The sequence below is a fragment of the Macaca fascicularis genome, chromosome 20, assembly GCF_037993035.2.
Source record: "Macaca fascicularis isolate 582-1 chromosome 20, T2T-MFA8v1.1".
NCBI lineage: Eukaryota > Metazoa > Chordata > Mammalia > Primates > Cercopithecidae > Macaca > Macaca fascicularis.
The window spans coordinates 5,211,842-5,238,964 of NC_088394.1; the positions used below are offsets into that span (position 1 = coordinate 5,211,842).

At 50.6% G+C, this 27,123-nt stretch overlaps 2 protein-coding genes across 13 annotated transcripts in view; one reads left to right on the forward strand and one right to left on the reverse strand.

Moving 5' to 3' along the window:
• Positions 1 to 8,212, reverse strand: part of CORO7 (coronin 7) — a 65,508-nt gene extending 57,296 nt beyond the window's left edge. For 3 of the 4 annotated variants that reach the window (XR_012429682.1, XM_005591114.4, XM_074028746.1), the window contains exons 1-3: positions 8,041 to 8,212; positions 4,246 to 4,342; positions 3,284 to 3,358 (exon numbers count right to left, since the gene is read on the reverse strand). Coding sequence is in view for 2 of the 4 variants with exons in the window: in XM_005591114.4 (XP_005591171.2) it covers positions 3,284 to 3,358; positions 4,246 to 4,342; positions 8,041 to 8,100 (232 nt within the window). In the remaining 2 variants the exon portion in view is untranslated. The remainder of the gene's footprint in view (positions 1 to 3,283; positions 3,359 to 4,245; positions 4,343 to 8,040) is intronic. The other variant, XM_065536904.1, reaches the window with a different exon arrangement.
• DNAJA3 (DnaJ heat shock protein family (Hsp40) member A3) overlaps positions 7,501 to 27,123 on the forward strand; it is a 44,163-nt gene continuing 24,540 nt past the window's right edge. For 3 of the 9 annotated variants that reach the window (XM_005591116.4, XM_005591117.3, XM_065536915.1), the window contains exon 1: positions 18,822 to 19,046. In XM_005591116.4, coding sequence (XP_005591173.3) covers positions 18,836 to 19,046 — 211 coding nt within the window. In that variant the 5' untranslated portion in view covers positions 18,822 to 18,835. Of the gene's footprint in view, positions 7,793 to 8,374; positions 8,608 to 14,562; positions 14,838 to 18,821; positions 19,047 to 27,123 lie in introns of those variants that run through there. The other 6 variants (XM_074028749.1, XM_074028751.1, XM_074028748.1 and 3 more) reach the window with 3 other exon arrangements.

A 27,123-nucleotide genomic window follows, 5' to 3' on the forward strand; every position in this document is an offset into this window, starting at 1 on the left:
CAGCTGCCACCCCACAGCCTGGACACCAGAAAGCGCCCAGAAGTTGCTCACCCTCTGCCCCACTGGCCGCTGGGTGCAAGGGCAAGAGTGGCCCTGAGCGGAGAGGCTGAAGGAGCCCCTGAAGGCAGGGCAGCAGCCAGAGCCTCGCCTGGCCATTTCTCCCCACACCAGCACCTCTGAGGCAGAAGGGCACCTGGTGCCTCTAGGGCAGGTTCCAGGGCTGCTGGAGCTCAGCTTCCCACGAGCAGTTTCCCGGGAGGGCTGCTCATGCAGGCGAGGCTCTGAACAGCTGCAGCCACAATGAGGCTCCGGACTTGCCTACAAAACCCTGGTCCAGCTTCTATTTGGAGAGTCCTAGTAGCAGAGGGCTCACCACCTTGCAAGCATCACCAACTTGGGCTAGCTCCCTCATGGGTAAGAAGCATCAAAAAATCAAACATGAAGCCAGGCACATTGGTTCACGCCTGTAATCTCAGCACTTTGGGAGGCCAAGGTGCGAGGATCACTTGAGGCTAGGAGTTCAAGACCAGCCTGGGCAACACAGCAAAACCCAAACTCCACAAAACATAAAGAAATCAGCTGGGCATGGTGATGTGTGCCTATAGTCCTGGCTACCAGGGAGGCTGAGAGAGAGGATCCCTTGAGCTCAGGAGTTTGAGACTGCAGTGAGCTATGATTGCACTACCACACTCCAGCCTGGGCGACAGAGAGAGACCCTGTCTCTAAAAAAACAGACAAACCCAAACACAAGCTCCTATAGACCTGGGTTCTGATTCTGGCCCTGCCATAACAATGGGTAAGCTCCTAACCTTGCAGGAGTCTCAGTTTTCATAGCTATAAAATGGGTTGTTTTAAAACCTACTTCAAAGAGATTTGAGATTAGGTGAGAACAGACTTGTTATACAAGCTGCCACACAGATGTATCTCTAAAACAACATGCTACATGAAAGATGCCAGATTCCAAAGACCATGTATTATGTGATTCCGTTGACGTGAGATGTGCAGAAAAGGCCGCTCTATAGAGGAAAGGCTGGTAAACAGCTGCAAAAGGCAAGGTAGTTAAGTATTCTAGGATTTCAGGGCTCAACAGTCTCAGTCACAACTCAACTCTGCAGTTGTTGCAAGAAAGCAGCCACAGACTATACATCAATGAATGGGCGTGGCAGTGTTCCAATAAAACTGTTTACAAAAACAGGCAGCCAGCTGGATCTGGCGGTGACAGTAGTTTGCAGACCTCTGCTACAGAGGCAGGAAGCAGATCAGCTGTTGCCTGGGGCTGTGGTATCTGAGGTAGAAATGGATTAACTGCAAAGGGGCACTCGGGATCTTTTGGGGATGATGGAAACGTTCTAAAACTGGACGGCAGTGCGTGTGACTCAGTCTCTTTAATAAGAATCACCAGGCTTTTGGCCAGGTGCGGTGGCTCACACCTGTAATCCCAGCACTTTGGGAGGCCGAGGCGGGTGGATCACGAGGTCAGGAAATCAATACCATCCTGGCTGACACGGTGAAACCGTCTCTACTAAAAATACAAAAAAAAAAATTAGCCGGGCATGGTGGCGGGCACCTGTAGTCCCAGCTACTCGGGAGGCTAAGGTAGGAGAATGGCATGAATCCAAAGGCGGAGCTTGCAGTGAGGGGAGATGGCGCCACCACACTCCAGCCTGGGCGACAGAGTGAGACTCCGTCTCAAAAAAAAAAAAAAATCATCATCTGGCTCTTTACTTAAAACAGGTAATCTGACTGGGCCCCAACACTTTGAGAGGCCAAGGTGGGAGGTGGGAAGATAGCTTGAGGCCAGGAGTTCAAGACCAGGCTGGGCAACACAACAAGACCCCATTTTACAAAAAATTTTAAAAAATTAGCTGGAGGGGTGGTGACATACGCCTGTGGTCCTGATAACTTGGGAGGCTGAGGTGGGAGGATTGCTTGACCCCAGGAGGTCAAGGTTGCAGTGAGCCATGATTATGCTACTGCACTCCAGCCTGAGTGACAGAGCAAGACCCTGTCGCAAAAACAAACAAAAAACAGGTAATGTTGGCTGCGCATGGTGGATCACACCTGTAATGCCAGTACTTTGGGAGGCTCACTTGGGAGGACTGCTTGAGCCCAGGAGTTTGAGGACAGCCTGGGCAATACAGCAAGACCTTGTCTCTATATACTTTTTAAAAGTTAAAAAAAAAGTTTAGATGAGAAAACTCAGCTAACATACTTAGTACAGAGAGCACTCTCCATAAATCTTCACTGTTGTTATTAACCACCATCATTATCATCATCAGAATCCCTCCACGGCCCTGCATATCCAGCCTGAGGACCAGGCATCAACTGCCTTCCCTCACCCGAAGGCCTCCCAACAAGCAGCCAGGAATGCAGGCCAGAGACATTGGGCCCGCGGCCGCTGCAGCTGGAAAGGGAGAGGTGAGGCCAGCTGGGCCGCTCTGCCTCCATCTGAGGCGAGCAAACTGTTCCCTCAAGGCAGGCAGTCTGCCAGGCAGGCTGCTGGGCGCCCCCAGAAGCAGCTGCAGGACACAAAAGGTCTCTTTGTGACAGCCCATCTCCACCCCTGCAGCCCAGCACAGCCACCTCCTTGGAGGGCCCCGAGCAGCTGGGCTGGGGAGGATGCCTGCTGGAGAGGGGGCTCCAGGAGAAGATGGAGGGCTCAGAGCCATCCAGCGTGGAGTCCTCAGCAGGGCCAGGGAGCCAGCATCAGCCTGGAGCCTGGGGTGGCCACTGCACACCCTGCTCCATCCAGCTCACAAGCGGAGCACACAGCTTCCATCCTCTCTGCCCAGGCCGGAATGCTACAACCAGGAGAAAGCCTTCTGAGCCCCACCATTTTTTTTTTTTTTTTGAGACGGAGTCTCGCTCTGTCACCCAGGCTGGAGTGCAGTGGCACCATCTCGGCTCACTGCAAGCTCCGCCTCCCGGGTTCACGCCATTCTCCTGCCTCAGCCTCCCGAGTAGCTGGGACTACAGGCGCCTGCCACCTCGCCCGGCTAGTTTTTTGTATTTTTTAGTAGAGATGGGTTTCACCGTGTTAGCCAGGATGGTCTCGATCTCCTGACCTCGTGATCCGCCCGTCTCGGCCTCCCAAAGTGCTGGGATTACAGGCTTGAGCCACCGCGCCCGGCGAGCCCCACCATTTCTGAGAGAGTGCACAGACAGGGTGACAGGAGGGACCTGGCAAGCCATGGGGCGGTGGGGCCAGGTGAGGATGAATTTCTAGCTCTGGAGAGGGAGGTGCAAGTTTCAGGCTTCACCCACTAGTTAGACACCCACTCACCTGAATGGCAGCCCAGGTGGGCCACACGTCGCTTGTCTTCTCCTTGGCCTTGCAGAGGCACAATGCCCAGTACACCTGTTAAACAAACACGGGGGCTCTGACTTCAGGCCCTACCTGAAGGAGGACCACCGACCTCCTTGCCCAGGGCTCCCAGAGGAGATGAAATCCAGCAGCTCAGCTTCAGACCTTCCCAGAGCCTCCACTAATCACAAGATCATATCCTCTGCACATAGCAATGGCCTATGGGTAGGTTCTGGCCCCATGCATGAGACATCCGTGCCTCAGATGGATACGGAAGACATTAGGCGAGAGGTCCTCTCTTTTTCACATGGGTCATACAAAAGGGGCTGGGGGCTTTCGTATGGGGTTTGTGGCTACCATCTGCCACTTTTCCCACCTTTTCTTGAGGAGGAAGCTAACACCCAAGGTGGCAGAGTTGAGAAACCCAGAGAGGTTAGGGCCAACAGTACATGTGAGCCTTTGGGTACCAATCTGCCTGAAGCCCCTGACCTCTTAGTTAGGTTAAAATGTTCTCCATTTTTTGCTTAAGCCAGCTTGAGGGTCTGAGTTACCAGTATCAATCAAGAGAGTGCCAACCAAAACATGGGATTTTCAAACCTTTGTGTTCCTACTGTCCCCAGCCATCCAGGGCCTAAAGATGAGGAGCAGGGAGCACAGGGGGACAGCTGGAAATACAAGCATCAGCCCCCTCCCAGCCCTCCTGGCCATGCTCTTGCATGTGGTTTGTACACACACATGCCCTAATCAAAAGCAATCAGATTACTGCGCTTGGACCAGTTTGTGGGGGTCTAAAGCCTGGCAGGGGGCTCACCTCTGAGCTCCCCAAGGCAGTTCTGTTACAAGTCTCCAACCAAACCAAGCCTGCCCCTGCTCCCCACCCCATCTATGGTGACGATGACCAAATACGTGAGCAAATCTCCACACTCATGGCCACTCCCTACCTGGATGGTCGGAGTTGAACGCGATCAAGCTGCAGCTTGATTTGATGTGGTTCCTGCATGAAGGGGCGGTTCCTGCTCTAATGTCACTGATCCAGGCCTGAAAACCAAGAGTAAAGAAGCATGTGATGAGAGACAGGGTTCCACCTCCACACATGCCTAAAGCAAGGGGTGGGGCATAATCCGGGGAACTCTAGCTCAAAGTTGTACCATTCGAGATGCATTCTTTTATTTACTTTTTCTTTTCTTTTTTTTTTTTTTTTTTTGAGACGGAGTCTCGCTCTGTTGCCCAGGCTGAAGTGCAGTGGCCGGATCTCAGCTCACTGCAAGCTCCGCCTCCCGGGTTCACGCCATTCTCCTGCCTCAGCCTCCCGAGTAGCTAGGACTACAGGCGCCTGCCACCTCGCCCGGCTAGTTTTTTTTTGTATTTTTAGTAGAGACGGGGTTTCACCGTGTTAGCCAGGATGGTCTCGATCTCCTGACCTCGTGATCCACCCGTCTCGGCCTCCCAAAGTGCTGGGATTACAGGCTTGAGCCACTGCGCCCGGCCTACTTTTTCTTTTCTTTTTGAGACAGTCTCACTCTGTTGCCCAGGCTAGAGTGCAGTGGCGCAGTCTCGGATCACTGCAATCTCCGCCTCCTGGGTTCAAGTGATTCTCCTGCCTCAGCCTCCTGAGTAGCTGGGATTACAGGTGCCTGCCACCAAGCCCAGCTAATTTTTGTATTTTTAGTAGAGATGGGGTTTCATCATGTTGGCCAGGCTGGTCTCGAACTCCTGGCCTCAAGTGATCTGCCCGTCTCGGTCTCCCAAAGTGCTGGGATTACAGGCATGAGCCACCGCACCCAGCCGTGATGTATTACTTCAGATCGGGTCCCCACTCACGAAGTCCCTTAGAAAATGCAAAATGTGGGCAAGGTGCAGTGGCTCATGCCTGTAATCCCAGCACTTTGGGAAGCTGAGGTGGGAAGATCACCCTGAGGTCAGGAGTTTGAGACCAGCCTGGCCAACATGGCGAAACCCTATCTCTACTAAAAATACAAAAATTAGCCAGGCATGGTGGGGGGAGGCACTGACAATTCCAGCTACTCAGGAGGTTGAAGCAGGAGAATCGCTTGAACCCAGGAGGCAGAAGTTGCAGTGAGCTGAGATCATGCCACTGTACTCCAGCCTGGGCAACAGAGCGAGACTCCGTCTCAGGAAAAAAAAAAAAAAAAAAAAGAAAGAAAAAGAAAATGCAAAATGTGGCCAGGCCTCCTCCAAGTACCAGGAGAAAAACACCCAAGCTCAGGGAAGGGAACCACCAAGGCCTGGCCTCATCAGGACACACCTCTCCACAAAGTCACATAAGTAAAAGGCACACCCCCACCCAAGGGGAGGCAGAGGAGCACTTTTCTGAAACTAAGATCTGCAAGGTCCACACATTTTCTCTGTTGTTGTCAAACCACCGCTCAGCACTCCTTCCTGCCCTCAATGACAGAACACCCACGTTTCCCAATCCACCCACCCACAGCACCCCGGAAACCACCTCCACCACCTGAAGTTTCTATATCAATGTTCACCTGCCATGGTTAGAGCATCAGTCCCACCCTATTATTTCTCCCTCCTGATTCATGTTTACTGTATAAACACAGTGACTGGAAATATCTGTGAAAAGACCAGATCACCTGTTCTCCCAACTCCCTAACATAAACTGTTTTACGTTCTCCCTACAGTCTGTAGTTCCATGCCTATCTCTTTATGTTGCTGGACTAGGGCCCACCCAGGAGCAAGAACTAGGACCCCTCAAGTATTCTCCAGACCCCTCCAAGCAGTACTTAACTGCACTCAGAGCCACCAGCTGTCTTGATGCAAACCTAGGTACCTCCTCCTAACTTTTCTTTTTTTTTTCTTTTTTTGAGACAGTGTCTCACCCTGTTGCCCAGGATGGTGTGTAGTGGTACGATCTCGGCTCACTGCAACCTCCGCTTCCTGGGCTCAAGAGATCCTCCAGATCCTCCAACCTCAGCCTCCCAAGTAGCTGGGACCACTGGAGTGAGCCACCACGCCCACGCCTGGCTTTTTTTTTTTTTTTTTTTTTAACTTGTTGTACAGAGGGGTTTCACCACGTTGCCCAGGCTGGTCTCAAACTCCTGAGCTCAAAGCAGTCCACCCACCTCAGCCTGCCAAATTACTGGGAGTCACAGTGTCCAGCCCCTCCCCCTAAATTTTCAATGGCTCCCCAGTGCATTCAGAACAAAACCCAACTTCTTCCGGTGGCCCTCAGGTTCTGCAGGACCACTCTGGACTCATCCGTCACCATGCTGCTCCGGCCATCCCCTCCATCCACTCATGTTCACTTTCCATTTCTCCACCAGGCTTTCTCAATTCTCACCCTTCTGGCCTCAGCTGAAATGCTACCTACTCCAAACAGCCTTTCCTGACCACCCTACTGAGATTGGCCCCTCCATTCTCCATCCCAGCCCCTTATGTGTGTTCTTCGATGTCCTTATGAAAACCTCCAATGGCCGGGCGCGGTGGCTCAAGCCTGTAATCCCAGCACTTTGGGAGGCCGAGACGGGCGGATCACTAGGTCAGGAGATCGAGACCATCCTGGCTAACACGGCGAAACCCCGTCTCTACTAAAAACACAAAAAATTAGCCGGGCGTGGTGGCGGCGCCTGTGGTCCCAGCTACTCGGGAGGCTGAGGCAGGAGAATGGCGGGAACCCGGGAGGCGGAGCTTGCAGTGAGCTGAGATCTGGTCACTGCACTCCAGCCTGGGTGACAGAGCGAGACTCCGTCTCAAAAAAAAAAAAAAAAAAGAAAACCTCCAATGCTCTTGTCTGTTGGCTTGCTGTCTCCCTCATGAGGCTACAAGTGCCACAGGGGAAGGAAAATGCCATTGTGTTCACCGCGGTGTCTCCAGCAGCTTAGCACAGCATAAAGTGGGAGCAGAGGAAATATAGTCCAGACCACAAAAACGGAGCCTCTACCCAGACTGCCCTGACTTGCTCTGGGACCCTGATGGGGTTACTTGAGGTCAATTCCTAGGCCCAGGTATCGCAGGACACTCCCAGGCCTTACAAATAACACGGAAAGCGGCAGAGCAGAGCTGACATCCTCCAAGGCACACCTCTCATCAGTCCTCCTGCCCTTTCGGGGGTCCGAAGGGTCTCCCGGCACCTGCCTCAGCAATTCTTTGGGGCTCCACCTGCTCAGGCTTCCCCAGGCCCCACCCAGCCGTGGCAGCATCACCGAGATAAGGGAAGAGCTTGCGCCAGCAGCGAGAGGAGGAAGCACCGGCGGAAACCCGAAGGAGGGGCGCGTGCGGCCGAGGGGCTCCCTCCCCACCACTGACACACTCGGGCTCGCCGGGGCCAGAGGAGAGAGGGGCGTCTCCCCACAGCCCAGCCCGGGGCAGGGGCGACCAGGAGCGGCAGGGAGGAGGAGCCAGGCGCCGGCAGCGCCCCGAGCCCCGGCTCTCGGCGAGGCCGACCGGAAGCTAGAGGCGGCCTCGCAGGCCTGGGCCCCGACTAGGAGGGCTGCGCCGCCTCGGGGGTCCCGGGGCGAGGTGGGTGAGGCAGGCAGACCGCCAGGGTCACCGAGCGCCAGAGGGAGTCACGGGAGCGCTGGACTCTGCCCTCCGGAGGCGACGAAACGGCCCGGACGCCGGGGCCAGGGCCTGAAGGGGGTTCCCTGGGGATGGAGGGCTCGGGGGTCCAGGCGGCCCTCGGGGGGCCCCGTGTGGGGTCCGGGCAGGGGGAGGGGCAGCCGGCCGGGTCCCGAGGCGAGAGCGCCCGGTCCTCGGGCCGGACTCACCTCGCGGCGGGGCGGCCGAGCCTCCGTGTGCCGGAACTTGGACACCCTGAAGCGGTTCATGGCGACCGGGACGGCGGCGGACGCGGCTTCGAGGACCCCGGGCGTCGAGTCTCAGGTGCACGCCGAGCAACCGCGACTCCCGCTGCCTGGGCCCTACCCGGGACCCAATGCCGCGGTCACGCCCCCGGCACGCCCCACTGCCAATCGCAGCCGCCTCCGGGCGGCTCGGCCACGCCCCCGACCTCTCTCGTTTCGCTCGCTCACCGCCGGTCCCGCCCCCCGAGGCCACGCCCTGATATCGAGGGGACGGACAGGCGCGGGTGGGAGGTCACGTGGGGCGCAGCTGTCCGCCCACGTACCGTGTGGTGCTTGCTTGCGTGGGGTCTGGGTTGCAGCATCCGCGATTTTGTGTTCAGGATTTGCTGTGGAGTATTTGCGGTGTACCTAGCACGCCTTCCAGCACTATCTACCTCTTCCGGTAGAGAGGGAGAAATTAGCTCCATTTCGAGACAGGAAACCCTACGCTAAAGGAGAATGTAAGCTGTTGGTCCCCAGCTCACACCAAGGGTAAGAGACAGAGGGGGAACAGGGGCCTAGGTAGACCGGCAAATCCCTGTCCGCCGGGCCTACTCAAAAGCCTCTGCATCGGGCCAGGCGCGGTGCACGTCTGTAATCCCGGACTTTGGGAGACTGAGGCAGGAGGATCCCTTGAGTCCAAGAGGTCGAGGCTGCAGTGATCTGTGATCGTGCCACTGCACTCCAGCCAGGTGGACAGAAAGAGACCCTGTCTCTAAAAATAATTATAATAATAACTTTTAATTTTATTATTTATTTATTTGACACGGAGTTCCTGTCACCCAGGCTGGAGTGCAGTGGCGCAATCTCAGCTCACTGCAACCTCTGCCTCGCGGGTTCAAGCAATTCTCTTGCCTCAGCCTCCCGAGTAGCTGGGATTACAGGTGCACGCCACCACACCCGGCTATTTTTTTTGTTTTTTGAGATGAAGTCTCTCTGTTGCCCAGTCTGCAGTACAATGGCACAATCTTGGCTCACTGCAAACTCTGCCTCCTGGGTTCAAGCAGATTTCCTGCCTCAGTATTCTGAGTAGCTGGGATTACAAGTGCCTGCCACCGTGCCTGGCTAATTTTTGTAGTTTTAGTAAGAGACGGGGTTTTACCATGTGGGTCAGGCTGCTCTCTAACTCCTGACCTCGTGATTCTCCCTCAGCCTTCCGAAATGTTGGGATTACAGGTATGTGCCAAGGCACCCAGCCATTTTTTTTGTATTTTTAGTAAAGACAGGATTTCACCATGTTGGCCAGGCTGCTCTCTCAAACTCCTGACCTCAGGTGATTTACCTGCCTTAGCCTCTCAAAGTGCTGGGATTACAGGCGTGAGCTACAGCGCCCAGCCAAAAAAAATGTTTTCAATGTGCATTTTAATGAATAGTCAGTTCAGGGACAGGTAACTAGATCTAAGGAGCTTGTTGGCATTGAAGCCGGCCTCATTTATCCCTCTCCCACAGAAACTCTGATTTGTTGAAATCACTGATTTCCCAGAAGATTGACAGCAGGTTGGAAACTTCTTTCTTTGGCATCACAGTGAAAAATTGGGACGCATCATGAGCCTCTTCCAGGCTTTTCTGCAGGGTTTTTGCCCTCTTCTTCATCACTAGGCCCTTTTTCTTTCTGCTAATGTTACTTCCTTCAGTTGTACAAATTGTTTTTGAGTTTTCCAGAATGAGGGCCTCATTACAATGAACTCTCAAATTCTTGTTTGTTATTAATTATTCTTGAAAACAGGACTTGTGAAATCCAAATCACTAATGCCAGGCAGCAGGCTAACCAGCCATCACTGTTTTGCTGGAATTTGACCTGCCATTTGATGGACAGCCATTCAGGGTAGACAGGTGTCTTCCAGTACCCTTAAGACAAACAGTGGAGTTGTCTGCATTACTAGGAGTATAAAGAAACAAAGCTGGTTATTCACAGGTTTGTGGGACTGGGAGGAATATCGGAGGCCCTCCAGTTCAACTTTGCAATTCACAAAGTAATTTATTCTGCTTAAGTTTGTGGCAGCCGGAATACTCTGAACTCTTATGGAATCATTCTCTTCAGCCAGAAAGGGTCTGAGAACATGTGAGACGAGTGGTCACTCTCTAGACTACAGTCATTATTTTTTATTTTCTTGACACGAAGTTTCGCTCTTGTTGCCCAGGCAGGAGTGCAATGGCGGCAATCTCGGCTGACCGCAACCTCCGCCTCCCGGGTTCAAGCTATTCTCCTGCCTCAGCCTCCCGAGTACCTGGGATTACAGGCACGGAACACCACGCCTGGCTAATTTTTATATTTTTAGTAGAAACGGGGTTTCACCAGCCGGGCGTGGTGGCTCACACGTGTAATCCCAGCACTTTGGGAGGCTGAGGCAGGCGGATCATGAGGTCAGGAGATCAAGACCATCCTGGTCAACATGATGAAACCCCCATCTCTACTAAAAAAAAAAAAAAAAAAAAAAAAAATTAGCTGAGCGTGGTGGCACACGCCTGTAGTCCCAGCTACTCAGGAGGTTGAGGCCGGGAAATCACTTGAACCCAGGAGGCGGAGGTTGCAGTGAGCCAAGATCGCGCCATTGTACTCCAGCCTGGTGACAGAACAAGACTCCATCTCAAAAAAAAAAAGAAAAACAAAAAAAAACAAAAACGGGGTTTCACCTTGTTGGCCAAGCTGGTCTTGAACTCCTGCCTGGCCTCCCAAAGTGATCCGCTCGCCCGCATGGGCCTCCCAAAGTGCTGGGATTACTGGCATGAGCCACTGCGCCTAGCCCATTTTCTTTTTATTTTTGTAGAGATGCAGTCTCACTATGTTGCCCAGGCTGGTCTCCAACTCCTGGGCTCAAGTGATCCTCCTGCTTTGGTCTCTCAAAGTACTAGGATTAAAGGTGTAAGCCACCGTGCCCAGCCTTTTTTACCTTTAAAACAGAGATTCTTGCATTTTTCTTTTTTTTCTGAGACAAGGTTTCACTCCGTTGCCCTGATTGTACTCCAGCAGTGCAATCTTGACTCACTGCAACCTCTGTCTCCTGGGATCAGGTGATCGAACCTCCCATCTAAGTCTCCTGGACTACAGGTGCAAGCCAACACTCCCACCTAATTTTTTATTTTTCAATTTTTAAAAATGTTTTGTCGAGATGAGGTCTCATTCTATTGCTCAGGCTGGTCTCAAGCAATCCTCCCAACTTGGCCTGCCAAAGTGTGGGGATTACAGGAATGAGCCAATGCACCCAGCTGATTCTTGCATTTCTAAGGTTTGAAAAGCAATGCTTACATTTTTTCTTAGTTTGGGCAGAAGCACATTTACTGTGAGCCAAAGTCACTTGTGGTTTATTGAAAAGGTTTTTCGTTTGTTTGAGACAGAGTCTCACTCTGTTGCCCAGGCTGGAGTGCAGTGGTGTGATCTCCGCTCACTTGCAACCTCCACCTCCTGAGTTCAAGTGATTCTCCTGCCTCAGCCTCCTGAGTAGCTGGGATTACAAGTGTGCACCACTAGTCCTAATTTTTCTATTTTTAGTAGAGATGGGGTTTTGCCATGTTTACCAGGCTGGTCCTGACCTCAAGTGATCCACTGTCTCAGCCTTCCAAAGTGCTAGGATTACAGGCATAAGCCACTGTGCCCAGTCCAAAAAGATTTTTAGCAAATCATCAGGTTGGCCAGGTGCAGTGGCTCATGCCTATAATCCCAGCACTTTGGGAGGCCGAGGCGGGTGGATCAAGAGGTCAGGAGTTCTATACCAGCCTGGCCAAGATGGCGAAACCCTCTCTCTCCTAAAAATACAAAAATTAGCTGGGCGTGGTGGTTGGTGCTTGTAATCCCAGCTACATGGGAGGTTGAGGCAGAGAACTGCTTGAACTCGGGAGGCGGAGGTTGCAGTGAGTTGAGATCGCGCCATTGCTCTCCAGCTTGGGCCACAGGGCAAGACTCTGTCTCAAAACAAAACAAACAAAAAAAGAAAACAAAGAAAATCATCAGGTGACTGGGCATGGTGGCTCACGCCTGTAATCCCAGTACTTTGGGAGGCCGAGGTGGGTGGATCACCTGAGGTCAGGAGTTCAAGACCAGCCTAGCCACCATGGTGAAACCCCGTCTCTACTAAAAATACAAAAATTAGCCAGGCGTAGTGGCAGGCGCCTGTAATTCCAGCTACTCGGGAGGCGGAGGTAGGAAAATCAATTGAACCCGGGAGGCGGAGGTTGCAATGAGCCGAGATCACTCCATTGCACTCCAGCCTGGGGACAAAAGCGAGACTTCATCTCAAAAAAATATAAAGTAAAAAGAAAATCATCAGGACAGTGGTCCCACTGGATCCCAGGTGACCGAGGCACAGCTCATCCCCTTTCACAGGGAACTGCACCTGCTACAGACATCACAGACCAGCACATCTGGACCACACATTCCTCACCCGCTTGGAATTGTCCTATACTCTCTGTGAAGTATATGTGAAGTAAAGAAAATGCTACACTTCGAGAAATCATGTCCCTGAAGAGCTGGGCTGAAGCTCTTCTGCCCTCTGTAGAAGAGCTCTGAGCTCACATGGGAGAGTTGCAGCCATTGGCAGCCATGAATTTGGTCACTTCCATTATACTTCAAATAATCAGTGGTTTCAGCAAGAAATCACGGAGACCCTCTTGTGTCCCGTTGCCTTCAGCCCAGCATTGTGGAGGAGCACCATTAAACTCCTTCCCAGCTCTCACAGACACACCCACAGCTCAGGAGTTGGGGAACAGGCTCAGTAGAATTGCTGGTCTAGTGAAATGAAGTGTGGAGGGGGAAACACTTACGACTTTGTGTGCCCTTTGCAAGTAACATTTATTTCTACTTTCTGGGTTTTTTTTTTTTTTTTGAGACAGAGTCTGTCGCCAAGGCTGGAGTACAGTGGCACGATCTCAGCTCACCGCAACCTCTGTCTCCTGGATTCCAACGATTCTCCTGCCTCAGCCTCCCGAGTAGCTGGGATTACAGGCGCATACCACCCTAGCCAGCTAATTTTTGTATTTTTAGTAGATACGGGATTTCGCCATGTTGCCCAGGCTGGTCTCAAACTCCTGAGCTCAGGCTATCTGCCCACCTCGGCCTCCCAAAGTGCTAGGATTACAAGCGTGAGCCACTGCGCCCGGCCTGTTTCTCCTTAAAGCTCACATTTTTGAGCTTCTGCCTGGAGAACATGTGGTCATATTCTGACTAGCACTGTGGATAGGTGTAGCTTGTGGCTCCTGCAGTCTTTGGCAACAAGCCTGGGATGGATCCATTTGTGTCTAGTCGCAGCAAAAGTCCTTGAAAGGCAGGGCAGCAGTTTGTACCCGTGGTAGTAATAAATGCTTGCCCTGCCTCTCTTTTGTTGTGAAAAGCAAATGAAAATAAGCATGAGAAAGTACTTCAGAAACTCTCAAGAGCCATATGCCTGAGAGATACTGATCACAATGACGACTGATAGGCATGTGATTTAAAGGAAAAGAAACACGGTTTTATTGTGAGAAGACCTGGGATTGGGTCTTGATTCACTCACTTACTAGCTATGTGGCCTTGGACAAGTCTTTTCATCTTGCAGAGCCTATTTTATTGTTTTTTTCCTTTGTAGGGGGTGTGTCTGTTTGTGAAAACGGGAATAGTCCTCCCCCTACCTACCTCATAGGGTTGTGCTCATATCAAAATAGAAAACAAAGCCAGGGAACAGTGGCTCACGCCTGTAATCTCAGCACTTTGGGAGGCTGAGGTGGGCAGATCACTTGAGGTCAGGAGTTCGAGACCAGCCTGGCCAACATGGCAAAACCCAATCTGTACCAAAAATACAAAATTAGCTGGGCGTGGTGGCGCATGTCTGTAATCCCAGCTACTCAGGAGGCTGACGCAGGAGAATCGCTTGAACTCGGGAGGTGGAGGTTGCGGTGAGTTGAGATCGCACCATTGCACTCCAGCCTGGATAAGAGCAAAACATTGGCTTAAAAAATAATAATAATAAAGTCTAGCACCAAAAAGAGACCAGGCATAGGCCTGGGCTGCTCTCAGCTGGGAGTCTTTCCCATGTTTTTCTTTCTTCTGTGTGGCAGGTCCCAAGGACTTTGTCCTTTCCTTTGGTAATTACCATCATCCACTCCACTCCACTCCTTAAGAGTTCTCTGCTTCATAACAGAAAATACTGGTTCCCCGACAATCAGCCTTCCTGCTATCCCTGAAAACCAGAACACACACACCCTTTTGACGTGGAGGATTTTTACCGTTCATCACTATGGGGAAATAGATGGGGGATAAACAAAAATTAAAAAAAAAAAGGGGGAAGTTACAACGGTGACAGTTTTCATATTACTGAGCTCTCCTCTAGTTCCTCACTCACTCTGAGGTAGTAAATGAAAGGCCTTTTGGCTCTTATTCTCAGCTTCTATTCTTGAAAGTTGTTCTTCTCAACCACTAACATTCCCCCAACCCCCATTTCCCCTAAGTTTTGGGCTCCCTGTGAGTAAGTAACTGTGTCTGAGTTCTTAGTATTCTCAGTGCTTAGTGGAGTCTGGCACATGGGGCTAACGCAGACTGAGCACTGGCTACGCATCAAGTACTATAGGACGCCTTTACATGATTTCACTCAGATCACCCTTTGAGGTCATTACTATATTTTGTGCTGTTTTGAGACAGAGTCTTGCTGTGTTGTGCAGGCTGGAATGCAGTGGTGTGATCTCGGCTCACCGCAACCTCCACCTCCCAGGTTCAAGTGATTCTCCTGCCTCAGCCTCCCCAGTAACTGGGACTACAGGTAAGTGCCACCACACTTGGTTAATATTTTTTCTTTTTTTGAGAAGGAGTCTCACTCTGTTGCCCAGGCTATAGTGCAGTGGTGCAATCTCAGGTTACTGCAGCCTGGGTTCAAATGATTCTCGTGTCTCAGCCTCCCAAGTAGCTGGGATTATAGGCACGTGCTGCTGTGCCCGGCTCATTTTTGTATTTTTGTTTCTTTTTTTTTTTTTTTTTTTTTTGGAGACGGAGTCTCATTCTGTCACCCAGGCTGAAGTGCAGTAGCACAATCTAGGCTCACTGCAACCTCCACCTCCCAGAGTCATGTGATTCTCCTGCCTCAGCCTCCTGAGTAGCTGGTATTACAGGTGCACACCATCACACCGAGCTAATTTTTTGTGTATTTTTAGTAGAGACAGGGTTTCACTATGTTGGCCAGACTGGTCTCAAACTCCTGACCTTGTGATCTGCCCACCTTGGCCTCCCAAAGTGCTGGGATTACAGGCGTGCGCCACCGTGCCCGGCCTCATTTTTGTATTTTTGTAGTGACAGGGTTTCACCAAGTGGCCCAGGCTGGTCTTCAACTCCTGACCTCAGGTGATCCACCTGCCTCAGCCTCCCAAAGTGCTAGGATTACTGGCATGAGCCACTATGCCTGGCAATTTTTGTACTTTTTAGGAGAGACGGGGTTTCACCGTGTTGGCCAGGCTGGTCTAGAATCTCAGGTGATCCTCCCACCTCAGCTTCCCAAAGTGCTGGGATTACAGGCGTGAGCCACCACACCGGGCCGAGGTCGTTACTACTAAGTCCTGGCTTATTTATTTGAGATATGGAGGCCGGGCGCGGTGGCTCAAGCCTGTAATCCCAGCACTTTGGGAGGCCGAGACGGGCGGATCACGAGGTCAGGAGATCGAGACCATCCTGGCGAACACGGTGAAACCCCGTCTCTACTAAAAAATAAAAAAAAACTAGCCGGGTGAGGCGGCGGGCGCCTGTAGTCCTAGCTACTCGGGAGGCTGAGGCAGGAGAATGGCGAAAACCCGGGGGGCGGAGCTTGCAGTGAGCTGAGATCCGGCCACTGCACTCTAGCCCAGGCGACAGAGCCAGACTCCGTCTCAAAAAAAAAAAAAAAAAAAAAGAGATATGGTCTTCATTTGTCACCCAGGCTGGAGTACGGTAGCACAATCATGGCCCATTGCAACCTCAGCCTCCCAGGGTCAAGCAATCCTCCCACCTCAGCCTCTCAAAGTGCTGGGATTACAGGCATGAGCCACCGTGCCTGGCCTATGTCCCCATTCTAGAGAAAAGGAAACAGAGGAACAGAGTGAAGTTGCCCAAGGACACACAGATGGTAAGTCGCACAGCTAGAATTCAATCCCAGGCAGTCTGATTCCAGAGCTATACTTTTTTTTGAGAAAGTGTCTTGCTCTGTTGCTCAGACAGCAATGCAGTGGCACTATCATAGCTCACTGTAGCCTTGAACTCCTGGACTCAAGTGGTCCTCCCACCTCGGTCTCCCAAATAATTGGGACCACAAGCATGTGTCACCATGCCTGGCCAATTAAAAAATTTTTTTTTGTAAAGACGAGGTCTTGCTATGTTGCCAAGGCTGGTCTTGAACTTCTGGGCCCAAGTGATCCTCCGGCCTCAGCCTCCCAAGGTGCAGGGATTTACAGGCATGAGCCACCATGCCTAGCACAGAATCCATACTCTTTTTCTTTATTGTTAAGATGGAGTCTCACCCTGTTGCCCAGGCTGGAGTGCAGTGGCACAATCTCAGCTCACTGCAACCTCCACCTCCCGGGTTCAAGCAATTTTCCTGCCTCAGCCTCCCAAGTAGCTGGGATTACAGGCACCTGCCACCACACTCAGCTAATTTTTGTATTTTTAGTAGACAGGGTTTCACCGTGTTGGCCAGGCTGGTCTCAAACTCCTGACCTCAGGTGATCCACCCGCCTTGGCCTCCCAGAGTGCTGGGATTGCCAGGTGTGAGCCATTGCGCCCTGCCCAGAACCCATACGCTTAATCACTATGCTGGTCATTTAAGTATTTGCTGAATGTATTAAAGAACTCTTTTGCTCACCTCCCAACACCCTTGTTCATCTCAGTCCTCTCCATTCCGTAGCCCAACTCTCTTCAACTATTACTTGCAATTTACGAAAGCTTGCTCACTGTTCTTCAAAGGACTGGTGGTTTTTAATCTTCAAGTCTCAATGCCTGTGGAGAATTTGACAAAAGCTATGGGTATCTACCCAAATTAACATCCACGTACACAAAAATTTGGTGTAACAATGCTGGGAGTAGGGGGGAGGGGGAGTAGCACAGATTCCCAGGCTTTGGGGATGGGGGCAAAGATTTATGAGCACAGATTGTTTTAAACCCAACCAAGAATCCTCAGGTTTTCTTCCTGGTGCTTGAGGTGGTGATGATGGTGGGAGTGTGAAAATTGGAAGTCCTTTGCAAGACTAACCAGGTCAGGTCTCCCTTCCTAGCCGCATCTTACCACATTTTTTCTTTTTGAGACGGAGTTTTGCTCTTTCACCCAGGCTGGAGTGCAGTGGTGGGATCTTGGCTCCCCGCAACCTCCGCCTCTGGGTTCAAGCGATTCTCCTGCCTCAGCCTCCCGAGTACCTGGGATTACAGGTGTATGCTACCATGCCTGGCTAATTTTTGTATTTTTAGTAGAGTCGGGGTTTCACCATGTTGGCCAGGTTGGTCTCACACTCCTGACCTCGTGATCTGCCCACCTCGGCCTCCCAAAGTGCTGGGATTACAGGTGTGAGTCACTGCGACCGGCCTCATCACATACTCTTAAATTTACGGCTTAAACACACTTTTTCATCGATGTCCAATTTGAATCTTACCTCTCAGAAGCCCTGACATCCCAAACTTCCTCTCCCCCATTTTAGAAATGGAATGACTCCTTCACTTTGTATGCCTGTAACAGTGCTTATTCCTATGATAGCATTTAACATTATTAGTTGGTAAGGAGCCTCTCTCGGGTCATTGCTCCTCCCGAGCAGAGATGGTGTATCATGCATCGTTGTATCCCCGATATTCTAGAACATGCATGACACACAGTAGGCGCTCACAAGTTTTGCTAATTTAGTTTTTGGGCAGCACGGCTCCCATTCTGAACCAGCAAGTTCACTGCAGGTTTGGAAAAGGCTAACATGCTTAAGGAGAGAGCTAAGGTAGCCGCCGTGGCTCTCGCCTGTAACCCCAGCACTTTGGGAGGCCGAGGTGGGTGGATCACGAGGTCAGGAGTTCCAAGACCAGCCTGGCCAAGATGGTGAAACCCCCGTCTATACTAAAAATACAAAAAAATTAGCCGGGTGTGGTGGCACGCGCCTGTAATCCCAGCTACTCGGGAGGCTGAGGCAGAGAACTGCTTGAACCCGGGAGGCGGAGGTTGCATTGAGTCGAGATCGCGCCACTGCACTTCAGCCGCGACAGAGCGAGACTGTGCCCAAAGGAACAAAAAAAAAAAGGAGAGAACTGAGTCTTGTTAGAGAAGGCGGGTGGGGAATCAGCCTAAGAGAAAGTGAGACACCGGCCAGGCTTTGGGGGTGGCGGCGAAGATTTACTAGAAGCGCGCGGAGACCACGTGAGTAAAGCTCACGCAATTCGCCGTAAGTCTCAGGGTCAGCAAGAGGGAACCATGCACTGCATAGTGGGAGCGGCGCGACGGAGGGCCGCTTTGCATGCCGGGACTTGTAGTCTCGCCCTTAGCCAGAAACCTCGGACCAGTTACGTTCGGCTACATTCAACCAGGTTCTTACACCGATAACGTACACTCACTGATTGTCTAGCACAGAATAACGAGGTTCTGCAGGGCAAGTCTACCGAACAACACTCTTCAGAGCAAACCCCGTTTTGGCGATTGCTCCCCGGAAGGCGCGTTGGGTGCGGCTGCGCGTGTCCCACGCATGCGCCACGCATGCGCCTCTAACGCGCGCCCGCCGTTCCCGCGAGGCCCCCTAGAGCCGGGCGGCGCAGGCGCAGTGTCCCCCGGCCAAGATGGCGGCGCGGTGCTCCACACGCTGGTTGCTGGTGGCTGTGGGGACCCCGCGGCTGCCGGCTGCACTGGGGAGAGGGGCTCGGCCACCCAGGGAGGGCGTGGTGGGGGCATGGATGAGCCGCAAGCTGAGCGTCCCCGCCTTTGCGTCTTCTTTGACCTCTCGCGGCCCCAGAGCGCTGCTGACATTGAGACCTGGTGTCAGCCTCACAGGTGAGGGCAGGTTCCAATTCCCGAGTGGCGGTTTCAGGGCCTAGAAAGGAGTGAGTCTCCTCGCTGTGACTGCGGCTGCGGGAGTAGTGGGGTGGAGGGTGTCTTCCGACCCAGATGCAAAATTGCCGGAGACACAGGCAGGCAGGAGGCGGGGAGGCCTAAGAGGCTACTCAGCCGTCAGGGAAGGGAGAGAAGCGTGGAGCCTCCGGCGGCGGTGATGAAACGCCCCGTAGACCGTGAACCTTCACCTCTCTGTCAACATTTCTGGGGGCCGCTGCTCCCTCGTCCGCTTTCTTTCCCATCTCTCCACCTTCTGGCCCGTAGCGGAAGGGAAGAGCTAACTGCCATTCGGAGAGGCCTAGGTACTTTGTTACAAAAACCCTGCAAGATGCCTGTCGTCATCCCCATTTTAGAGAATGGGAAACTGAGATTCAACAGAGGAATCGACCAGCCCAAGGTCATGAAGTTAGACGGGAAGAGTTGTCTCAAACCCATAGCTGTCGTGTCTTAGCTTATGCTCTTTCTACCACGTGATGCTAATTCAAGGGCACAGTTAACAATCTTTTTAGAAGTCCTTAGTTGGTGATTGTAATAATAACACAGTCAGACATTTATTGAGCACTTACTGTTGGCCAGGCATCGTTCCCCCCTTACATCACATTTCCACATGAGAGGCACTGTTATTCCATTTTATAAAGATACCGAGGCTTAGATGTTAAACCACTTACAAATGTCACAAAGAGGTGGAGCCTTGATTTCATTGCCTGAGGTGATACTGAATTATACGTTAAGCTTTGAAGTGCTTAGCCATGTTTTCTTTTCTTTCTTTCTTTTTTTTTTTTTTTTTTTGTGAGAGTCTTGCTCTGTTGCCCAGGCTGGAGTGCAGTGGCTGGATCTCAACTGACTGCAACCTCTGCCTCCTGGGTTCAAGAGATTCTCCTGCCTCATGCCTCCCAAGTAGCTGGGATTACAGGCACATGTCACCACGCCTGGCTAATTTTTGTTGTCTTTTATAGAGATGGTTTCTTTTTTTTTTTTTTTTTTTGAGACGGAGTCTCACTCTGTCGCCTGGGCTGGAGTGCACTGGCACAATCTCAGCTCACTGCAAGCTCCACCTCCCGGGTTTACGCCATTCTCCTGCCTCAGCCTCCTGTGTAGCTGGGACTACAGGCGCCCGCCACCTCGCCCGGCTAGTTTTTTGTATTTTTTAGTGGAGACGGGGTTTCACCGTGTTAGCCAGGATGGTCTCGATCTCCTGACCTCGTGATCCGCCCGTCTCGGCCTCCCAAAGTGCTGGGATTACAGGCTTCAGCCACCGCGCCCGGCCCTATAGAGATGGTTTCTACATGTTCGCCAGGCTGGTCTCAAACTCCTGACCTCAGGTGATCCGCTCCCCCTTGGCTTCCCAAAGTGCTGGGTTTACAGGCGTGAACCACCGTGCCCTGCTTAACCATGTTTTCTTATGCTGTGTGTTTTGTGCTGTATATTGTATGTACCTGAATTGTGCTAGTTTCGTGTCCTCCAGAATTTGTGCAGATGATATTTAAGCTATGTATAAATGTATAAAGATTAATAAAGGGCCCTGAGAAGAGAATTTATACCACGTAACTTCCTATTGCAATCCAGTTTGTAATACTTACATAGTAGACAGTTGTTAAAGTATCAGTAATTGTGGTTACTTCATGCAATGTAAAGAAAAGAGACTGGGGGCCGGGCGCGGTGGCTCACTGTGATGTGATCCTGGCTCACTGCAACCTCTGTCTGCCGGATTCAGGCGATTCTCCTGCCTCAGCCTCCCGAGTAGCTGGGATTACAGGTGTGTGCCACCATGCCTAGGTTTTTTTGGTTTTTTTTGAGACGGGGTCTTGCTCTGTTGCCCAGGCTGGAGTGTAAGCGGTGTGATTGCAGCTCACTGCAAGCTCCGCCTCCCGGGTTCAAGCAGTTCTCCTGCCTCAGCTTCCCTGGTAGCTGGGATTACAGGTGTCCACCACCACACCTGGCTAATGTTTGTATTTTTAGGAGTGACGGTGTTTCACCGTGTTGGCCAGGCTGGTCTCGAACTCGTGACCTCAGATGATCCGCCCGCCTTGGCCTCCCAAAGTATTGGGATTACAGGTGTCAGCCATCGTGCCTGGTCAGCTTTTATATGTTTATTAGAGACGGGATTTCACCATGTTGGCCAGGCTGGTCTTGAACTCCTGGATTCAAGTGATCTGCCCACCTTGGCCTCCCAAAGTGCTGGGATTACAGGTGTCAGCCACTAGGCCTGGCCCAAGAGTGAATTTTTAAATTCTGTCCCTGCATTTGTATACCTCATGGAAGGAGCAGTTGTCTGTTCAGTATTCTTTCTAGGTTTCCTGTGGATTATTTGGAGAGATGTCATGATGGATTTTTTTTGTTTATTTTTTTCTTAGACACATACATATTTTTTTATTCTGTAGAGCCATGGTCCTACTATGTTGCCCAGGCTGGTTTCAAACTCCTGGCCTCAAATGACCCTTCCACCTTGGCCTCCCAAAGTGCCAGAGTTACAGTCGTGAGCCACCAAGCCAGGCTCGATTTTTCAACATGAGCAAAAGTGGTCATTTTTAGAGCTTGCTAACATTTTCTAATGTCAAGGTTGTTTTAAACAGAATCTGGCTGCATCTTTTTATTCAAATATTAATTCCTTAGGTGACTTCTTTTATTAAGCCAAATTTGTTCAAGTTGCAGCTGTACAAATTTGGGAGCATTTGTTGTTATTGTGTATGTGAAAGAGAGGCACTAAGTACTAAGCATTGTGTGAGGCTGTTACTAAGAACTGCGGTTAGCTGTTTTGTTCCCCAAGTGAGCTTATAACCTGGCACGGGCAAGTTTTGTATCAGGTAGTGTACACAGGTGAGAGGCGGCATCCTTCAGGGTATATATGTTCTGTTTTCACAGGTAGAGTCATCAAGTGGTTGGGCAGGGTGGCTCACAACTGTAAATCCAGCACTATGCTGGCACTGAGACAGGAGGATCACATGAGCCTAGCAGTTTGGGACCAGCCTGGGCAACATAGGGAAATCCCATCTCTACAAAAATTTTTTTTTTTCTTTCTTTTTTTTTTTTTTTTTAGATGGAGTCTTGCTCTGTAGCCAGGCTGGAGTGCAGTGATGCAATCTTGGCTCACTGTGATCTCGGCTCACTGCAACCTCCACCTCCTGGGTTCAAGCAATTCTCCTGCCTCAGCCTCCTGAGTAGCTGGGACTACAGTCACGTGCCACCACTCCCAGTTAATTTTTCTATTTTTAGTAGAGACGGGATTTCACCATGTTGGCCAGGATGGTCTCCATCTCTTGACCTCGTGATCCACCCACCTCGGCCTCCCAAAGTGCTGGGATTACAGGTGTGAGCCACCGTGCCCGGCCTACAAAAATATTTTTAAAAATTATCTGACTGGCTGGATGCGGTGGCTCACGCCTGTAATCCCAGCACTTTGGGAGGGCTACATGGGCAGATCACCTGAGGTTGGGAGTTTGACACCAGCCTGATCAACATGGAGAAACTCTGTCTCTACAAAAATTACAAAATTAGCCAGACCTGGTGGCACTTGCCTGTAATCCCAGGTACTCGGGAGGCTGGGGCAGGAGAATTGCTTGAACCTGAAAGTCGGAGGTTGTTGTGAGCCGAGATCGCGCCATCGCACTCCAGCCTGGGCAACAAGAGCGAAACCATGTCTCAGAAAAAAAAAAAAAAAAAATTAGCTGACTGTGGTGGCAACTGCCTGAACTCCTAGCTGCCCGGGAGGCTGAGGTGGGAGAATCCCTTGAGCCCAGGAGGTTGAAGCTGCACTGAGCCATGATGACGTCACTCCAGCCTGGGCGACAGAGTATGACTCTTTCTCTACCAAAAAATTAATGAATAAATAAAGTCATCAACTGAGAAGCCATGTGGTGGCGAGCCTCTGGTCCTAGCTACTCAGGAGGTTGGGGTGGGAGGATTGCTGGAGTCCAGGAATTGGAGTTTGGCCTAGGCAACATAATGAGACCCCTGTCTCTTAAAAAAAAAAATTAAAAAGGTCATCAACTCAGCTTCCAAACACTAGTCTGTGATCTTGTCTCAAATCTAGTAGTAAGATGACATAACAACCCTTTAAATCTGACTTTTCTTCCAAGCAGAAAGAAAGCAGTTGTTGGTGGCCAAGCATTGTGGCTCATGCCTGTAATCCCAGCACTTTGGGAGATGGGTTAGTCACCTGAGGTCAGGAGTTTGAGACCAGCCTGGACAACATGGCCAAAGCTTATCTCTACTAAAAATAGAAAAAATTGGTCAGGCATGGTGGCGGGTTCCTGTAATCCCAGCTACTCGGGAGGCTGAGGCAGGAGAATCACTTGAACCCAGGAGGCAGAGGTTGCAGTGAGCCGAGATCGCACCACTGCACTGCAGCCTGGGCAACAAGAGTCAGACTCCCTGTCAAAAAAAAAAAAAAAAGCAGTTGTTGGACAGTAGGTTGGCCATTCTTGGAACGACTTGGAGGCTTATTTTATTCTGGGTTGTTCTAAAAAGGACAGGACATTTACTGGTCATATCTGATAAAATAAATTGTCTATTAAATGGACTCTAATTATTGTTAATCATTGATGCCCTTTGAATAATGTCAAAAGTCATTAGACTGGGGATGGTGGCTTATGCCTGTAATCCCAGCACTTTGGTAGGACGAGGCCGGTGGATCACTTGAGGTCAGGAGTTTGAGACCAGCCTGGCCAACGTGGTGAAACTTCTTACCTACTAAAAATACAAAAATTAGTGAGCTGTGGTGGTGTGTGCCTGTAGTCCTGGCTACTTGAGAGGCTAAAGCAGAAGAATCGCTTGAACCTGGGAGACGGAGGTTGCAGTGAACTGAGATCACACCACCGCACTCCAGCCTGGGCGACAGAGCGAGACTCTGACTCAAAAAAAAGAAAAAACAAAGCCATCAATCTTGTAATTAAACGTGATTTGTCTTTATCCACATGCAGTTTTGTGCGTTACTATCTCTGTACTAACTCCAGTCCGTGTTCTCTGCCCACGATGTTGAAGTCACAGCTGCCACAGGTCACTACCAGCCTCAGCCTTCTGACATTGGAAGGAGTGGTGAGAGAGAGGCTGGACTGGGCCAGGGCAACCCCTTATTCCTACATAAAAAGAGGGTGGAGTACAGGTTCAATAATAAACCAGCTCTAGTGTTTTCTCAAGTCTGACTGAAGAAACACAATAGTGGTCTCCTGACCCCTACTGCTTCCAGTGTGCTTTTTATATTCCCAGGGTATTGGGTATGCCAAACACACAGATTTATTTCCTATTTCTAATTTTAAGTATGCTGACCATTCCTATTCATTCTCCTCTCTGATTATCCTTTACCTGGCCTGCTACTTGGATGTGTTCAACACCTCTGGCTGTATTTTGTGCTCATTAACTTCAAGTAGTCTCCCAGACTTCCTAGAGTTGTTACTCTCTCTCTCTCTCTCTCTTTTTTTTTTTTTTCAGATGGAGTCTTGCTCTGTTGCCCAGGCTGGAGTGTAGTGGCACGATCTTGGTTCACTGCAACCTCAGCCTCCCAGGTTCAAGCAATTCTCATGTCTCAGCCTCTGGAGTAGCTGGGATTATAGATGTGCACCACCATGACCAGCTAATTTTTGCATTTTTAGTAGAAACAAGGTTTCACCATGTTGGCCAGGCTGGTCTCAAACTTCTGGCCTCAGGTGATCCACCCTCCTCGGCCTCCCAAAGTGGTAGGATTACAACAGGTGTGAGCCACCGCGCCCGGCCTACAGTTGTTTCTCATGCAAACCCAATGAGTTCTTTGTTTAACATTTGCAGTGGCTCCCTATTGCTCTTAGGATAAAATCCAGACTCCTTAGCATAACTCTAAGGCCCTTCTTATTCCTAGGCCCCATTAATCATTATCATCTCTAACCACCACTGCCACCACATACAGAATCTCTAGTTTAGAGGCATAAATCTGTATGGATTCAAATCCCTCTTAGCCTATTTATTTCTCTCTCTCTTTTTTTTTTTTCCATGTCATAAGTCTATTTACAAACATATCTAGTGTGCCTTATGAGTTCAAGTCTTTGATCCATTTATTTATTTTTAATAGAGACAGGGTCTCTGTGTTGCCCAGTCTGGTTTCGAACTCCTGGGCTCAAGCGATCCTCACGCCTCAGGTTCCCAAAGTGCTGGGATTACAGGTGAGAGCCACTGTGCCCGGGCTTATTTTTATTTATTTATTTATTTTTTATGTTTTCTGAGATGGAGTTTTGCTCTTGTTGCCCAGGCTGGAGTGCAGTGGTGTGATCTTGGCTCGCTGCAACCTCTGCCTCCCAGGTTCAAGCGATTCTCCTGCCTTAGCCTCCTGACTAGCTGGGATTATAGGCATGCGCCACCACGCCTGGCTAATTTTGTATTTTTAGTATAGGAGACCTCAGGTGATCCGCCCGCCTTGGCCTCCCCAAGTGCTGGGATTACAGGCGTGAGCCACCACGCCCGGCCCAGCTTATTCACTTTTTAAAGAGATTTCACCTATTAAAACACTATTGCAGTCCGGGCCTGGTGGTGCATGCTTGTAGTCCCAGTTACTTGGGAGGCTGAGGCAGGAGAATCACTTGAACCCAGGAGGCAGAGGTTGCAGTGAGCCAAGATTGTACCATTGCACACCAGTCTGGACAACAAGAGTGAAACTCCATCTCAAAAAAAAAACCAAACAAACAGAAAACCTGCCAGGCATGGTGGCTCACCCCTATAATCCCAGCACTTTGGGAGGCCGAGGCAGGTGGATCACGAGGTCAGGAGATCGAGACCATCCTGGCTAACACGGTGAAACCTCGTCTCTACTAAAAATATAAAAAAATTAGCTGGGCATTGTGGCGGGCGTCTGTAGTCCTAGCTACTTGGGAGGCCGAGGCAGGAGAATGGCGTGAACTCGGGAGTTGGAGCTTGCAGTGAGCCAGGATAGCGTCACTGCACTCCAGCCTGGGAGACAGAGCGAAACTCCATCTCAAAAAAACCAAAAAACCCGCTCTTCCTATCTGTTAAATGGATGAACTAAAACATCTTTGTTTCTTAAGCAGTTGTTGTCTTGCTGTTAAAAAAGGTGCTGCAAATCCAGATCCAAAGTACAAAGTCATCCTAGTTAGTAACTGCCACTTGTTTTCCACTGAAAATGGCAAGTGCTTTCCTGGGCAGCTCAGCCAGTTTCTGCAGCTTAACAACTGATGCCTAGAAGTTCTTCCCCGACCTTCTTAGATTGAGTTGTCATTGGTTCTCAGCAGGGGACACTTACTTCCCAGGGGACATTTGGCAATGCCTGGAGACATAGGGGGAGTTCTCTACTGGCACCTAGTGGGTGGAGACCTCCTGAGTTTCCGGTGAATGTGTGGAGTAAGGCTTGAACGTCTGTATTTTCATCAATGTAATGATGCTGTTGGTCCAGGGACCACAGTCTTGAGAACCGCTCCTTAAGCGGTACCCAAGGCTGCAAGATAGAGGGAAAAGAATGTGGAGAGTTGTTAAGCATTAAGTGTTACAGAAGAATATGAAAATACCTAGCATATGGTAAGTGCTCATGTGGTATAAGAAGGGGAGCTGAATCCCTTTTTATTCATCTCCCAGTCAGGAGTATTATTCCTTTAGTGGTGTGCTGAGACCACTCCAGTAGTATAAGGCAGGAGAATCAGCCTCATCCAATACTCTATATTAATTGAATACTGTGGCTTCTTTAGCCATTATTGAAGTACATTGAGTTTGGTCTGCAGTGGGCTTAGCCAGGAACAGCCCTAAAGCTGTAGTCTGTGTATTAGTCTGTTATCATGCAGCTAATAAAGACATACTTAAGACTGGGTAAATTTTAAAGGAAAGAGGTTTAATTATCTCACAGTTCAGCATGGCGGGGGAAGCCTCAGCGATCATGGTGGAGGGAGAAGCAAACACATCCTTCTTAACATGGCAGCAGGAAGAACGAGCAAAAGGGTGAAAAGCCCCTTATAAAACTATCAGATCTCGTGAGAACTTATTATCGCGAGAACAGCATGGAGGTAACCGCCCCTGTGATTCAATTACCTCCCATCAGGTCCCTCCC